Source organism: Carcharodon carcharias, chromosome 16, assembly GCF_017639515.1.
Source record: "Carcharodon carcharias isolate sCarCar2 chromosome 16, sCarCar2.pri, whole genome shotgun sequence".
In the NCBI taxonomy this organism is placed as follows: Eukaryota; Metazoa; Chordata; class Chondrichthyes; order Lamniformes; family Lamnidae; genus Carcharodon; species Carcharodon carcharias.
In genome coordinates this window covers 63,037,125-63,054,263 of record NC_054482.1, presented here as the reverse complement: position 1 = coordinate 63,054,263, position 17,139 = coordinate 63,037,125, and the positions used below count along the sequence as shown (strand labels likewise).

Below are 17,139 nucleotides of genomic sequence, written 5' to 3'. Positions count from 1 at the left end.
CTGGCCTGTAATTTCCTGGTCTATCCCTTCCTCCCTTTTTTAATAATGGGACAACGTTAGCAGTCCTCCAGTCCTCTGGCACCTCACCTGTGGTTAAAGAGGATTTGAAAATTACTGCCAGCGTCCCTGATATCTCTTAGATAAAAACTGGGATGCTGGAACTCAGTTCTGTGGAAGGGTCATGAGGACTCGAAATGTCAACTCTTTTCTTCTCCGCCGATGCTGCCAGACCTGTTGAGTTTTTCCAGGTAATTCGGTTTTTGTTTTGTCCCGGATATCTCTTCCCTTGCCTCCCTCAACAGCCTGGGATACCTCTCATCTGGGCCTGTGGATTTATCCACTGCCACTTGTCCGTTGACTCTACATTCTCTGAACTTATTCATTAGTCTATTAGGGGCATCCTACTGAAGGCCTTTAGAAAATCCAAATAAATTACATCTACTGCATTGTCATTGTCTACTCTCACCTCAAAAAATTCAGTAACGTTGGTCAAGTAAGATTTTTCCTTTTGAAATCCATACTGACTATTCTTTCTTATATTTTTTATTTCCAAATTTCTTCTATTCTCTCCCTTAGTAAGGAATTCATTATTTTTCCTACCATCGACGTTAAGCTGACTGGTCTATAATTCCCTGACATATTCTATCCCCCTTCTTAAAATAGGGATTATGTTAGCTATCTGCCAGTTCTCTGGCAGTACACATTTTTCCAATGAATTACTAAATATGTGTAGTAAAGCCTCTTCTATCTCCTCTCTGTAAACTATACCTATTAGTGTGATTGAGCCTTTATTATTTTTTATCTCTATCATATGCATTCTATTTTTGTCTTACTGATAGCTCTGTCCCTTTTTTCTACTGTGATTGTTATCCCTAATAAGCACAGCTACTCCAGCTCCCCTTTGTCCTTTTATCTTCTCTAAGTATGTTATAACCCACAATGTTTAATCCCCAGTCCTGATTTTTTTTGTAGCCATGTCTCAATAATCCCTACTATGTCTGGTTTCTTCCAACAGATGATTGTCTCCAGTTCCTCAGTTTTATTATGGGGACTGCTGTACAGACAGTTTAATTAATTTTTAATAGAATTTCTTCTCACTTCACTTAATCATCTTTTAGATTCCAAGGGTGGAATTTAATGGTCATGGTGGTTGCCCCATCCAATGGTTGGAGAGCTAATTGTAATCCTGCTGTGGTCATTTCCGGAAGCCCTGTCTGGATTTAATCCCAATTAGGCAGCCATGGCTGCCTTCAGGGTTCCCTTTTCAACCAGGGAAAGTTTCCCTCCAGACTTCCTGGTGTATGCTGGATGCCAAGCATCCGCAAGCTGCTGGCCAATCGGAGGCCAAGCAGCTCTCCAGTGTTGACAGTGCCACTGGAGACGGGAGGCCTGAGGGTGAAAATCATCACTGGAGCCCCCAGACCAAAGTGAGTGGAGTAAGCTTGTCGAGGACCGTCAAGGAGGGCCCAGTGAGGGGGGAGGGTTCTGTTGTGAAGGGCAGGGGTATGGTCTTGCTACAAGTCCTTCCCTTGTCATCAGCGGGTCCCTCCATTTGGCACATGATGCCCGAGAAGGAGGGACTCCACGTACAAGGCCACAGGCATGTCTGCCAGGGTTTACCTTGCCTACATAACATGGTCTTGGCAGAATGGGGTCCTTAAGTAGCCAGTTAAGGGCTTCAATTGGCCTTTGGGTGGGAAGGCCATCCATGACCCTTGCTGCCCTGTATTTGATTGGCAAGACGACGGGGTTTAATGCCCCGCTAAATTGCACCTTTCACCTCCCAGCTTGCTCCGGGGGAGCATTAAATTCTGCCCCATGTTTCTAAAAGTTAATTTTAAGCGCCACAGAAGTTGTTTGGCTATCATTAAGAATGTTATTAAAATTTACATAAATGGAGTGTTTCTTTGTGAGATACCCTTACAGCACAATTTCTAGAGGAGGAGGGCAAATCTGCATTTGTTGGAAGTGTTGGGGTTTAAGGAGATGGTTGGAAAAAGGAAACCTTGGGTTATCTTTGTTTGAACAATCCTACAGTAGAGGATGGTTTTGAAAGGGAAGTGAAGCTCTATCGAAATTGATGTAGTCCAGCTACAGCTAGTAATGAATAGCTAAACCAGTTGCGCGACAAAGTCTATCACCCTTGGACTTGAGGGAGTAAAGATGGGTCCACTCCAAGGGAAAGACTTGGATATCAGAAAGTAATTGTTTTGCTGGGAACAAAGGATCAATAATGGAGGTGAGGGAATGGTTGAAAAAAAAATCTATGGCTGCAGAAATTTTGTGATGAATGGAAGACCAACGTGGGGAGTTCGAAACTGCAGCAGTAAGTGATTTGGCAAGCAGATTTTTCCAGGATGCAGAAGGGTTGGGAGGGCGTGGAAAAATGTGGGTTATAAAGCAATAAAAGTGATTGGTCATGGCCTTTCAGGTTTGAGCTTGTGAAAATGGGATGGCCATGGAAATGGCGGGGTCAAGGGTGAGGACATGGCCTTGAATATGATAGGAGAGTTTATATAGGAGAGGTTTAAGGCAAATAGGATGGCAGTGTAATCAGTGCAGTGAGGACAAGTGGAACAGGTTGGACCGGCACCCAGTGGAGTTTAGTAAAATGAGAGGTGATTTTATTGAAACATATAATATCCTGAGGGGACTTCACAGGGTGGATGACGAAAGGATGTTTCCCCTTTGGGGAGAGGCTGGAACTAGGGGACGCAGTTTTAAAATAAGGGGTCTCCCATTTAAAACTGAGATGAAGAGAAATGTATTCTGTCAGAGGGTCGTAGTCTACGGAACTCTCCCCCAGAGAATGATGGAGGCCAAAGATTCCTAAGATAATTTGTTACTTACCTGTGGTTGAAAGTCCACTGGTTCTAATCCTCGACACTCGAAATGTACTATAGTTTTAAACTTTTCACTGTCTTCAGCCTTAATATAAAAGAATTATAGCAGCATTAACCCACTACATTTGCAGAATTGTTCTGTAAGCAGATAAATTCTGTGGCACCTACTTGTACATAAGAATTATTTCAGGAAGAACAGCAGATAAATGAATAGACCAATTACCCACACAAGAAAGCAAATTTACAAAACCACAGAGCAGGTGACAGTTTGTATCCCTCATGAGCCAACTTACATTGTATGGCTTGACTGTGTCCTTTAGAATATCTAAAAACCAACACAAACATTAAGGGTTTAAACTTTAATAATATCTAAATCCAAAAATAGAATTTTAATTACCGTAGATGAAATAATACACAAATTAACAAGTGCTTAAAGGGTAAATTCCATGCTGTGATGCTACACCATTGTTTTTAAATATCACTCTGCACCAAACTGCCAGATAATTCTATAGTTTCAATTATTTGAACTACATAGTGCCCAACAAGCATAAAATTAAGTTTTTGTTTTTAGTTCAGGATAATTAATGCTCTCCTTCAACAAAAGGATGATTATGTGAAGCTGCAGCAATAGATTTTAAAGGAACAATTACCAAATTGCATATCTGGCAGTCAGGTTGCAGCAATTGCAACTGCCAGATGAGCCCAAGTAACAAGTTAATATGGTAATGAGGTCTGAACAAAATTCTGCTCTGAGCAACTGCTCCTTGTTGTCAGGGATGCCCACTAGAACTCACAAGTAAATATAATTTTGTCACTACTGTTAAAAATGCAGATCTGCTCATAGATTAGTGTGACAAGTAACATGCTAATTAAAGAAGTGATATGTCAATGACAATAATTTCAAACATACAGTTAGTTCTTTCAAATGCCCCAACTAGAAGTACCACCATGAAAACAAGATTTAAGAATCTCTGAGCACTAAACCTGAGAATACTCCACAAAAATTCTTTACAAAGTTACTTATTCGCTAGCAGCAGGGATTGCAGGAGATAGCACGTAACTGGTACACTCTTCATAGAAATGAAAAAAAATCAAAATCAGTATTTTTTTCCCTCAAATTGTTTTTAACCATTGATAAGACACTTCATTTCTTTTTGTAATCAGAAGAATTTCTGGGCCTTGTGATATGGATTTCCATGACAACCTCAGAGGCTAGCATGGGATATCATTGGTCACTACTCAGGTCCAGGGCAGGCTAAGCCCACTGTTATGGATCAACATGCACTACTTATAAAATCATCCCCTAGATATAAGATACAGCCAAACACTTAAATGTCATGATTGAGACTTTCGGACAATTGAGCCTTTCCAACCTTACATACTGGTAGTTGCTTCAGTGCAGCTGACTAACTAAGTGAAGACTTTGGAGTTTGGTGAGAGGGGAGTTCGGTGAAGGGAAGTTGTTCGTTTCCTCTTTCTATCTTTCTCACCCCATAGAAGTTGGTTTTGGTAAGTGGGTAAGTTCTATTCTATCCCTAAGGTTTAATATAGCAATCAATTTGGTGATAAAGTTAATAAACTATATAAGAAAGCACATAAGTGAGTAATATAATTAAGTAATTATTTAAAACACATTAAGGATGGCAGGACAGGTGATGTGTCAAGGCTGCAGCATGTGGGAGCTCCTGGATAACATTGTGATCCAGGGCAAACACGTCTGCACTAAGTGTTTGCGGCTTGAGGAACTTTGGCTCAGAGTCATTGAGCTGGAGGCTGAGCTACAGACTCTGCGACACATCAAAGAGGGGGAATGTTACCTGGATGCTTTATGCCAGGAGGCAGTCACACTACTTAGGATAGGGTCTTCTAATTTGGTCTGTGGTCAGGGACAGGAGGGTGTTACTGCAAGTGAGGCAGGTAAGGGGACCCAGAGGGCAGGGTGCAGGAATGTGAGCCTCTGCAATTGTCCAATAGGTTTGAGGTTCTCTCAGCTTGTCTGGATGAGAGTGAGGGCTGTAGGGTGGATGAGCAAAATGACCATGGCACTGTGGTACAGGAAGCCACCCAGGTGGAGAGAGCAAAAAGGAATGAAGTGATAGTAGGGAATAGTATAGTAAGGGGGATTGACACTGCTCTCTGTAGTAAAGAGTAAGGTCCAGACAGCTTTGGTGCCTGCCCAGTGCCAGGGTTCGGGACATCTGCTCAGCCTGGAGAGGAACTAACTGTGGGAGGGGGAGGATCACCTTGTGGGGTGGTAAACAGTGAGGAGGATAGCCTTAGATTACAGGAGGATATAGACGGGCTGGTCAGATGGGTTGATCAGTGGCAAATGGAATTTAATCTGGATAAGTGTGAGGTGATGCACTTGGGCAAGACAATCAAGGCACGGGAATACACGACGAGTGATAGGAACTGGGAAGTACCGAGGATCAGGGGGATCTTGGTATGCATGTCCACCAGTCCCTTAAGGTAGCGGGACAGGTAGATCAGGTGGTTAAGAAGGCATGTGGGATACTTGCCTTTATTAGCAGAGGTACAGGATATAAAAGCAGGGAGGTTATGCTAGAACTGCATAAAATGCTGGTTAGGCCACAGCTAGAGTATTGCATGCAGTTCTGGAATCCACTTTACAAGAAGGATGTGATTGCACTAAAGAGAGTGCAGAGGAGATTTACCAGGATGTTGCCTGGGCTGTAGAGTTTTAGTTATAATGTGGGATTGGATAGACTGGGATTATTTTCCCTGGAGCAAAGGAGATTGAGGGGGGACATGATTGAGGTGTACAAAATTATGAGGGGCATAGATACGGTAGACAGGAAGGAACTTTTCCCCTTGGCGGAGGGATCAATAACCGGGGGGGGCACAGATTTAAGGTAAGGGGCAGAAGGTTTAGAGGGGATGTGAGGAAGAATTTTTTCACCCAGAGGGTGGTGGGAATCGGGAACTCACTGTCTGAAAGGGTGGTAGAGGCAGAAACCCTCAAAACATTTTAAGAAGTATTTGGATGTGCACTTGTGATGCCACGGCATACAAGGCTAAGGGCCTAGTGCTGGAAAATGGGATTAGAATAACTAGGTACTTGTTTGACCAGTGCTGACTTGATGGGTTGAAGGGCATTTTTCTGTGCTGTAGACCTCTATGATCCAGTGGTCATGGTCCATGTAGGTACCAACGACATAGGCAGGTTGAGGAAGGAGGCTCTGCATAGTCAGTATGACGACCTAGGCACCAAAATAAGAAGCAGAAACTCAAAGGTAATAATTTCTGGATTATTATCTGAGCCACGCGCAAATTGGCACAGGACAAATAAGATTAGAGAAATAAATGCGTGGCTCAAAGACTGGTGTGGGAGAAGTGGGTTCCAGTTTGTGGGGCACTGGCCCAGTATTGGGGAAAGTGGGATCTGTACCATTGGGATGGTCTACACCTGAACCGTGCTGGGGCTGGTGTCCTCATGAAATGCCTAACTAAGGAAGTAGAAAGGATTTTAAACTGAATAGTGGGGGCAAGGGATCAAATTTGGGAAGGTGTGGTAAACCGAAAGGTAGAGACAAGGCAAGAGAAACAGGCATTAGTGTGGGAAATGATAAATAGACTGTGACAAGAAAGGACAAAGAGTACAAATCTAAGATGAAATCAGCAGATAAGGTTAAATGCTACAAAAATAATAAAAGGACAAAACTAAAGGCTCTGTATCTAAGTGCATGCAGCATTCAAAACAAAACAGGTGAACTGACAGTGAAAATAGAAATAAATAAGTACAATCTAATGGCCATTACAGAGATATGGCTATAGGATGGCATAGATTGGGACCTGAATATTGAAGGGCATGTGACATTTAGGAAGGACAGGAAGTTAGGAAAAGGTGGAGGAGTGGCTCTGTTAATTAATGATCGTATGAGCACATTAGAGAGGGATGACTTAAGTTCAGGAAACCAGGATGTAGTAGCGGTTTAGGTTGAGATGAGGAATGGTAAATGCAAGAAGTCACTTGTGGGAGTGGTGTACAGGCCCCTTAATTGTAACTACACAGTAGGACAGAGTATAAGAGATATTGGGAGCTTGCCATAAAGGTGCAGCAATAATCTACATCTAAATCTAGGGGATTTTAATCTACATATGTAGTGGAAAAATCAGGTGGGCAAAGATAGCGTAGATGAGGAGTTCATAGAATGTTTTTGGGACAGTTTTTTAGAACAGCGTGTTCTGGAGCCAACCAGACAGCAGGCTATACTGGAACTGGTACTGACCAATGAGATAGGATTAATTGATAACCTCAGTGAAGGCACCCCGAAGTAGCAGTGATCATAATATGATTGAATTTTACATTCATGTTGAGGGAGAAATGAGTGCATTCAAGACTAGTATTTTAAACTTAAAAAAGGGCAATTATTAGGGCATGAAAGCAGAGCCAGCTAGGTTAAGGTATATGTCAATAGAAGTTCAGTGGCAGACATTTAAAGGGATATTTCAGAATACACAGAATATGTACATTCCAATGAAAAAGAAAAATTCCACCATCCATGGTTAACTAAAAAAGTTAACGATGGAATCAAACTTAAAGAAAAAGCATATAATTACGCAAAGATGGGTGGCAGGTCCAGAAGATTATGAAGAACAGCAAAGAAAGCCAAAAAGATTAATAAGGAGTGAAAATTTAGAGTATGAGAGAAAGCTAGCTAGTAACATAGTAACGGATTGTAAGAGTTTCTACAGATTTAAATAAGAAAAGAGTTAACAAAGTGAGCGTTAATCCTATAGAAAGTGTGCTTGGGGAATTGATAATGGAAAGTAGGGAGATGGTGGATGAATTAAACAGGTAGTTTGCTTCAGTCTTCACCATAAAGGACACAAGTAACATCCTGGAAATAGCTGTAAATCAGGAAGTGGAAGGGAGGAACTCAAGAAAATTACAATCACCAGGGAAGGTGGTATTGAGCAAATTGTTAGGACAATGGGCTGACAAATCCCCAGGTCTGAAAGGAATTCACCCTAAGGTCTTAAAAGTGGCTAGTGAGATAGTTGATGCACTGGCTTTAATTTTCCAAAATTCCCTAGATTTGGGGAAGGTTCCATTAGATTGGAAAATAGCAAATATTCAAAAAGGGAGGGAGATAGAAAATACAAAACTGTAGGCCAGTTAGCCTAACATCTATCATAGGGAAAATGTTATTACTAAAGATGTTATAGCAGGGCACTTAGAAAAATTCAAGGCAATCAAGCAGAGTCAACATGGCTCTGTAAAAGGGAAATCATGTTTAACCAACTTATTGGAGTCCTTTGAAGGAGTCAGGTACTGTGGATAAAGGGGAACCAGTGGATTTACTATACTTAGATTTCCAGAAGGCATTTGATAAATGCAACATCAAAGGTTATTGCAGGAAAGCTCATGGTGTAGGGGGTAACATATTGACATGGTCAGAAGATTGGCTAGCTAAGAGGAAGCCAAGAGTTGGCATAAATGGATCTTTTTCTGGTTGGCAGGATGTGAAGAGTGGTGTGCCACAGGGATCAGTGCCGGGGCCTCAAATTTTTACAATTTATATAAATACCTTGGATGAAGGGACCAAAGGAATGGTTTCTAAATTTGCTGACGACACAAAGATAGGAAAGTAAATTGTGAAGAAGATGTAAGGAGGCTACGAAGTGTCATTGATAGGTTGAATGAGTGGGCAAAGATCTGGCAAATGAAGTATAATGTGGGCAAATGTGAAACCGTTCATTTCGGCATGAAGAATGAAAAAGCTTATTATCTAAATGGTGAGAGATTGCAGAACTCTGAGATTGAGAGAAGTGGGTGTCCTAGTGCACGAATCACAAAAGGTTAGTATGCAGGTACAGCAGCTAATTAGGAAAGCTAATAGAATGTTAACATTTACTGTGAAGGGAATTGATTACAAAAGTAGGGAGGTTATGCTTCAGTTGTGTACAGGGCATTGGTGAGACCACATCTGGAGTATTGTGTACAGTACTGCTCTCCTTATTTAAAGAAAAATGTAAATGCGTAAGAAGCAGTTCAGAGGAGGTTTACTAGGCTAACACCAGGAACGGGCGGGTTGTTTTATGAGGAAAGGATGGTTAGGCTTGTATCCACTAGAATTTAGAAGAGTAAGAGGCAACTTAATTGAAACCTTTAAGATCCTGTGGGATCTTGACAGGATAGATGTGGAGAGGATGTTTTATCTTGTGGGAGAATCTAGAACTAGGGGTCACTGTTTAAAAATAAGGGGTCTCTCATTTAAGACAGAGATGAAGAGAATTTTTTTCTCTGAAGGTTGTGATTCTTTGGAACTCTCTTCCTCAAAAGATGGTGGAAGCAGAGTCTTTGAATATTTTTAAGGCAGAGCTAGACAGATTCTTGATTAGCAAGGCGATGAAAGGTTATTGGGGGTAGGAGGAATGTGGGGTTGACGTTACATTCAGATCAACCATGATTTTATTGACTGGCAGAGCAGGTTTGAGGGGCCAAGTGGCCTTCTTCTGCTCCTAATTCGTATATTCATTGTTGCTAGTGCTCTGACTTAGCTTTTCAAAATAAAAATGAATTCACAGCATGAGCACTGTCATCACATGTAGAACTACCATTAAAAAAATTAAGCTGCTGTCTCCAAGTTTGGTGAGGTTTTCAAATTGAGTAAGATGCAAAACAAAAACAGGAATCAGAAAAGTGTTCAAACTCCAACATGTCTGCAAAACGTGAACAAAAAGCCTTTTTTACACGGTTGTCACTATTGCTACAAATAATCTTACTAATAAGGATGATTTAAAGAATGTGAAAAAAAATTACAAAAAAAGCATAATTAAAACAACACTGACACTAAAAAGGAATTAGATTCCTCCACTAATTACCTACCAATGGAGTTCTCTCTCGAGCATAACTTGCATTTCTGTATCATACTGGCACTTCCTCTCCCACCTTTGAGTGGGGCACTGCTCTGTACAGAACAATAACATGCATTAATGTGGCACCTTCCAACATATTAAATGCAACAGGCTGAAAATTTATAAACTGGGTGGAGGGGGAACACATCAGGATATAACTTCTTTCAAACAGCTAGCTGACCAATTATGGTCCTATGACCAAATACATAGAATGTGTACAGCCATTTAGTTTTATTGATTTATGGAGAGTGAGTAAAAGAAGACATTTAAAATACAACTCACCAGTAATGTGATATACTGCCATTTATCAGAAACTTCTCCGCAATTCTGACATTTCAACTAATGTAAAAGTACATAGAAATTAGTTAAACGCTTATGAATGGTGCAATAGAAATCACTGATCTATGCTACAACCATAGCAAGTACTATTCAGTAGTTTAAGATTTATGTCTGGAGAACTGTGTGCCCCTACGTAACACCATTGTTGAAACCTCCTGACTACTCTCTTAAGGTAACTACAGCTGGGAAATAAGTTATTTTAAGTGATGATTAGGGCTTGAGGATATACATTTCATACAATATACCAGCACAGGTTCATAAAATCAGAAATAACAGAAAACATTGGAACTACTCAGCAGCTCTGGCAGCATCTGTGGAGAAACAGAGTTCATGTTTCAGGTCTGTGACCTTTCATCAAGTTTTGATGAGAGGTCATCAATCCATTACTAAATCCCATGACTTTAAGGAATCGTACAAAATCTATATATTAAACATCTAACAACTGCACACACTTCTTGCGTCAACTTTTTCTACATTCTTATTTTCTGATTTACCCTGGGAACCACCCATGTAAGTATAGCAGGTCATAGCATCTCAGTTTTGTATCGCCCTGCTTACTCTCCAACCATGTTGTATAATTAGAACCATAGAACACTACTGCAGAGAAAAACAGGCCATTTGGCCTTTCTAGCCTGTGCCGAAATATCATTCTGCTAGTCCCATTGACCTGCACCCGGTCCATAACCCTCCAGACGTCTCCCATCCATGTATCTATCCAATTTATTCTTAAAACTTAAGAGTGAGCCCGCATTTACCATGTCAGATGGCAGCTCGTTCCACACTCCCACCACTCTCTGAGTGAAGAAATTCCCCCTAATGTTCCCCCTAAACCTTTCCCCTTTCACCCTAAAGCCATGTCCTCTCATGTTTATCTTTCCTAATCTAAGTGGAAAGAGCCTACTCGCATTTACTCTGTCTATACCCCTCATAATTTTGTAAACTTCTATCAAATCTCCCCTCATTCTTCCAAGCTCCAAGGAATAAAGTCCTAACCTGTTTAATCTTTCCCTGTAACTCAACTCCGTAAGACCGGGCAACATCCCAGTAAATCTTCTCTGCACTCTTTCAATCTTACTGATATCCTTCCTGTAGTTAGGCGACCAGAACTGCACACAATATTCCAAAGTTGGCCTCACCAATGTCTTATACAACCTCACCATAACATCCCAACTCCTATACTCAATACTTTGATTTATGAAGGCCAGTATGCCAAAAGCTTTCTTTACAACCCTGTCTAGCTGTGATGCCACTTTCAGGGAATTATGTATCTGAACTCCCAGATCCCTTTGTTCCTCCGCACTCCTCAGTGCCCTACCATTTACTGTGTATATCCTACCTTGGTTTGTCCTTCCAAAATGCAACACCTCACACTTTTCTGCATTAAATTCCATCTGCCATTTTCTGGCCCATTTTTCCAGTTGGTCCAGATCCCTCTGCAAGCTTTGAAAGCCTTCCTCGCTGTCCACAACGCCTCCAAACTCAGTGTCATCAGCAAACTTGCTGATCCAATTTACCACATTATCATCTAGATCATTGACATAGGCAACAAACAACAATGGTCCCAGCACAGATCCCTGAGGCACACCACGAGTCACAGGCCTCCAGTCTGAGAAGCAATCATCCATTACCCCTCTCTGTCTTCTCCCACACAGCCAATTTCGAATCCAGTTTACAACCTCTCCATGGATACTAAGTGTCTGAACCTTCTGAACTAACCTCCCATGTGGGACCTTGTCAAAGGCCTTACTAAAGTCCATGTAGACAACATCCACAGCTTTTCCTTCATCTAATTTCTTGGTAACCTCCTTGCAAAACTCTACAAGGTTCGTTAAACACGGCCTACCACACACAAAGCCATGCTGACTATCCTTAATCAGCCCTTGGCTGTCCAAATTAAAACTAATATATAAAAATTGGGCAAATTTCTGATTCTAAAATGGAAACTAATTATCATCTGGCCCAATAATCTCTTGCTCTTTATCCCCACTTCAACTGAAAACTACATTTGACTTCCATTGTGCAATCCCACAATCACTGAATGACATTCTGAAAATAGCAAATGCCATTGTAAACAGAAACACTGCTATCATACTTAACTGAGTGGAACAAAAACAACAATTCTAAACTTATATTTGTCAGAAGAATGCAATATATACATAATGCAAAGTGTTTTTAAGGGACTTCCTAGTATCTAGAAATCCTATGTCCCCTCAACCTCATTTTCTCCTTCACAAACAAAAACAGAAAATGCTGGAAAACCTCAGCAGGTCTAACAGCATCTGTGGAGAGAGGAAAAAACAAAGTTAATGTTTCGAGTCCTTATGACCCTTCTTCAGAGCTGAAGAGAAGTGGAAATGTGATGAAATTTATACTGTTTAAGGCAGGTGGAGCTGGATAGGTCAGCAATAGGTGAGGACCAAGGAGGGATTGACAAAGATGTCATGAACAAGGGGACAAAGGGATTGTTAATGGTAGTGGTTAATGCTAAAAAAGGTGCTAGTAATGGCGTAAAGGTAAGAAAGGAAAATGTGATTATAGCAGAACAAGGATAACATTGTGTGAAAGAACAACATGGAACATGTGACAGATGGCCCTGTAGGGGATGGGGTGGGGGGAGGGGGCAGTTGTTGGGGGGAAAAGAGATGGATAAATCGCATGAATAAAAATAAAACAAGTGGGTAAAAAATGAATGTAGAAGAAAGGGGATGTAAAAATGGGGTGAGGATGGAGGAGTATCCCCATCCTCACCCCCTTTCTTCTACATTCATTTTTTACTGACTGGTTTTATTTTAATTCATTTATCCATAGTTTTATCCCCTTTTTCCCCATTTTCCATCCCTTTTCTCCCACCTCCGCCCCTCCCCCCACCCCATATCCTACAGGGCCATCTGTCACATGTTCCATGTTGTTCTTTCACACAATGTTATCCTTGTTCTGCTATAATCACATTTTGCTTTCTTACCTTTACGCCATTACTAGCAACTTTTTTAACATTAATCATTACCATTAACAATCCCTTAGTCCCCTTGTTCATGACATCTTTGTCAATCCCTCCTTGGTCCTCACCTATTGCTGACCTATCCAGCTCTAATAGCTTGCCCAAATGGCCGTTTTTCACATGATCAAGCATGAAGGGCACCACAGCTGAGACCAATTTTGTCCTCATACAACATACACACAGCCGTACTTTCTAGTGGATATTGTCGGGCAGTGATTAGAAACAGAAACACTGGCACATCCTTCCTCCCAGCCTAGTCAGCAAAGCCTAAATGTAGAGCCTCACCTCTGTTCTGTATGAGATCAGCTAACATGGTATGGACCAGGGATTGAGGCTAGGACATTGGCTCCATGGAATTACTCCATTGAGTTATCAGAGGAAACTCCATATAAAAGCTTTTATCCCAAGATTTCCCTTCATTTCCAAACTTCAGTGTGGGCAAGGTATTAAGAAATGTTGAGGCTACAGCATTTTCTGTCCAATTAAATTAATGGGTAAAAAAAATCAGACAAGTGACCCAATATTTCCAATGGTCTTCTATTACCTGTGCCTAGGTGATTTATTTTATACTCAAGTCCAAATTGAAAAAAAAAGCCTCAGCAGGTCTGACAGCATCTGCGGAGAGGAACACAGTTGACGTTACAAGTCTGTATGACTCTTCATCAGAAATGACAGACCTGCTGAGTTTTTCCAGCTATTTTTGTTTTTGTTTCAGATTTGCAGCATCCGCAGTATTTTGCTTTTATATAAGAAAAAAAAGCCTGTTCACTTGAGTCTTACTGGATACTGTACCAATGTGCAACTCCTGAAATAATCAGATTTGTTCTTCTCCTGTAATTGCAAAGACCCAGAGAACCCTATATGGTGTTGCTATAAGCCCATCTTTGGATAATATAGTCCTATTTCTAGAGGGACGCGCAGATATAAGTTAAATTTCAGCATCACTCAAGATTGTATTTTTTGAGAAAATGTCATTTTTTTCTATTTATATTTCTGCCTCATGAACCCCCAATGACCAACATTGTTATTAGAAGTTTTCGTTTAACATTCATCAAAACCAAAGGTCAAACCCATTTCTTATCTGCCCACCGTCCAGTTTGAGCTTCTTTGCCACCCTGCTTGAGTTTAACAGAATCAAACAAAGCTCTCAAAAATCACCATTAATTTTGTTTTTAAGACAGTAGTTTTGCAGTGAATAGTAAACTTTGCAAGGATTGGAATAGAGCAGTACATTGGAGTGGGTGCAAGGTTTGAATAGAGAAGTATGTTGGAATGGGCGTGCAGTTTGAATAGAGCAGCCTGTTGTGCTGAGTGGAGGCTTGAGTGGAGCAGTATCATGGACTGGCTGCATGTTTTGAGTAGGTCAGTGTGATGGGCTAGGTGCAGGGTTTGAGTAGAGAAGTATGTTGGGCTGGGTGCAGAGGTCAAGTGGATCAGTATAATGCACTGTGTGGATGCAGGATTAGAGTAGGTCAGTATAACGGGTTGTGGGTTTTGAGTGGATCAGTGTGATGGGCTGTGGAGGTTTGAGATCAGTGTGATGGGTTGTGGAGGTTTGAGATCAGTGTGATGGGTTGTGGGGTTTGAGATCAGTGTGATGGGTTGTGGGGTTTGACATCAGTGTGATGGGTTGTGGGGTTTGACATCAGTGTGTTGGGTTGTGGGGTTTGAGATCAGTGTGATGGTCTGTGGGCTTTGAGATCAGTGTGATGGGTTGTGGGGTTTGAGATCAGTGTGATGGGTTGTGGGGTTTGAGATCAGTGTGATGGGTTGTGGGGTTTGAGATCAGTGTGATGGGTTGTGGGGTTTGAAATCAGTGTGATGGTCTGTGGGGTTTGAGATCAGTGTGATGGGTTGTGGGGTTTGAGATCAATGTGATGGGTTGTGGGGGGCTTCAGATCAGTGTGATGGGTTGTGGGGTTTGAGATCAGTGTGATGGGTTGTGGGGATTGAGATCAGTGTGATGGGTTGTGGGGTTTGAGATCAGTGTGATGGGTTGTGGGGGGCTTCAGATCAGTGTGATGGGCTGTGGGGTTTGAAATCAATGTGATGGGTTGTGGGGTTTGAGATCAATGTGATGGGCTGTGGGAGTTTGAGATCAGTGTGATGGGCTGTGGGGTTTGAGATCAATGTGATGGGCTGTGGGGATTGAGATCAGTGTGATGGGTTGTGGGGTTTGAGATCAGTGTGATGGGCTGTGGGGTTTGAAATCAGTGTGATGGGCTGTGAGGTTTGAAATCAATGTGATGGGTTGTGGGGTTTGAGATCAATGTGATGGGCTGTGGGAGTTTGAGATCAGTGTGATGGGCTGTGGGGTTTGAGATCAGTGTGATGGGCTGTGGGGTTTGAGATCAGTGTGATGGGCTGTGGGAGATTGAGATCAGTGTGATGGGTTGTGGGGTTTGAGATCAGTGTGATGGGCTGTGGGGTTTGAAATCAATGTGATGGGCTGTGGGAGTTTGAGATCAGTGTGATGGGCTGTGGGAGTTTGAGATCAGTGTGGGCTGTGGGGTTTGAAATCAATGTGATGGTCTGTGGGGTTTGAAATCAATGATGGGATCTTGTGAAATCAATGTGATGGGCTGTGGGAGTTTGAGATCAGTGTGATGGGCTGTGGGAGTTTGAGATCAGTGTGGGCTGTGGGGTTTGAAATCAATGTGATGGTCTGTGGGGTTTGAAATCAATGTGATGGGTTGTGGGGTTTGAGATCAATGTGATGGGTTGTGGGGTTTGAGATCAATGTGATGGGCTGTGGGAGTTTGAGATCAATGTGATGGGCTGTGGGAGTTTGAGATCAGTGTGATAGGCTGTGGGGTTTGAAATCAATGTGATGGGCTGTGGGGTTTGAAATCAATGTGATGGGCTGTGGGGTTTGAAATCAATGTGATGGGCTGTGGGGTTTGAGATCAGTGTGATGAGCTGTGGGGTTTGAGATCGGTGTGATGGGTTGTGGGGTTTGAAATCAATGTGATGGGTTGTGGGGTTTGAGATCAATGTGATGGGTTGTGGGGTTTGAGATCAGTGTGATGGGCTGTGGGGTTTGAAATCAATGTAATGGGTTGTGGGGTTTGAAATCAATGTGATGGGTTGTGGGGTTTGAGATCAATGTGATGGGTTGTGGGGTTTGAGATCAATGCGATGGGTTGTGGGGTTTGAGATCAATGTGATGGGCTGTGGGAGTTTGAAATCAATGTGATGGGTTGTGGGTTTTGAGATCAGTGTGATGGTCTGTGGGGTTTGAGATCAGTGTGATGGGCTGTGCGAGTTTGAGATCAGTGTGATGGGCTGTGGGGCTTGAAATCAATGTGATGGGTTGTGGGGTTTGAGATCAATGTGATGGGCTGTGGGAGTTTGAGATCAATGTGATGGGCTGTGGGAGTTTGAGATCAGTGTGATAGGCTGTGGGGTTTGAAATCAATGTGATGGGCTGTGGGGTTTGAAATCAATGTGATGGGCTGTGGGGTTTGAGATCAGTGTGATGGGCTGTGGGGTTTGAGATCAGTGTGATGGGCTGTGGGGTTTGAAATCAATGTGATGGGTTGTGGGGTTTGAGATCAATGTGATGGGTTGTGGGGTTTGAGATCAGTGTGATGGGCTGTGGGGTTTGAAATCAATGTAATGGGTTGTGGGGTTTGAAATCAATGTGATGGGTTGTGGGGTTTGAGATCAGTGTGATGGGTTGTGAGAGTTTGAGATCAGTGTTTTGGGCTGTGGGGGATTGAATCGAGCTGTCTGCTATGCTGGTTCGGTGCTCAGACACCAGCCTCCCTGCTCCATTAACCCAGGCACATCCTTGAGCAGCTCCACCTTCAGGAACCAGCGGAAGTCCTCTCCCTCCGGTCGCACTTTGCTGATATTTTCCAAAGTCGCTTTAAACTGGAGCCCAAATTTCTGCAAACAGGAGAGCGTAATGTTAGGATCACAAGCCCTGCGCACAAGGAACCAAAAACTATTTTAAAAAGAATTTCTAAACTACCACTCACCACCATCTTGGACTTGCCACAAATCAATTTACGGCTTGTCGCTATAAAAATAATTACGACAGCCACCGCCTGCTGCTGAAGCGCCCTCTGCGGT

At 42.2% G+C, this 17,139-nt stretch overlaps 1 protein-coding gene across 1 annotated transcript in view; it reads right to left on the bottom strand.

Annotated features, from left to right (window-relative positions):
- czib (CXXC motif containing zinc binding protein) overlaps window positions 1-17,139 on the bottom strand; it is a 24,012-nt gene extending 6,873 nt beyond the window's left edge. Inside the window, exons 1-6 of the mRNA XM_041207722.1 lie at window positions 17,046-17,139; window positions 16,870-16,953; window positions 10,008-10,064; window positions 9,697-9,778; window positions 3,137-3,168; window positions 2,851-2,928 (exon numbers count right to left, since the gene is read on the bottom strand). Coding sequence (XP_041063656.1) covers window positions 2,851-2,928; window positions 3,137-3,168; window positions 9,697-9,778; window positions 10,008-10,064; window positions 16,870-16,953; window positions 17,046-17,051 — 339 coding nt within the window. The 5' untranslated portion in view covers window positions 17,052-17,139. The remainder of the gene's footprint in view (window positions 1-2,850; window positions 2,929-3,136; window positions 3,169-9,696; window positions 9,779-10,007; window positions 10,065-16,869; window positions 16,954-17,045) is intronic.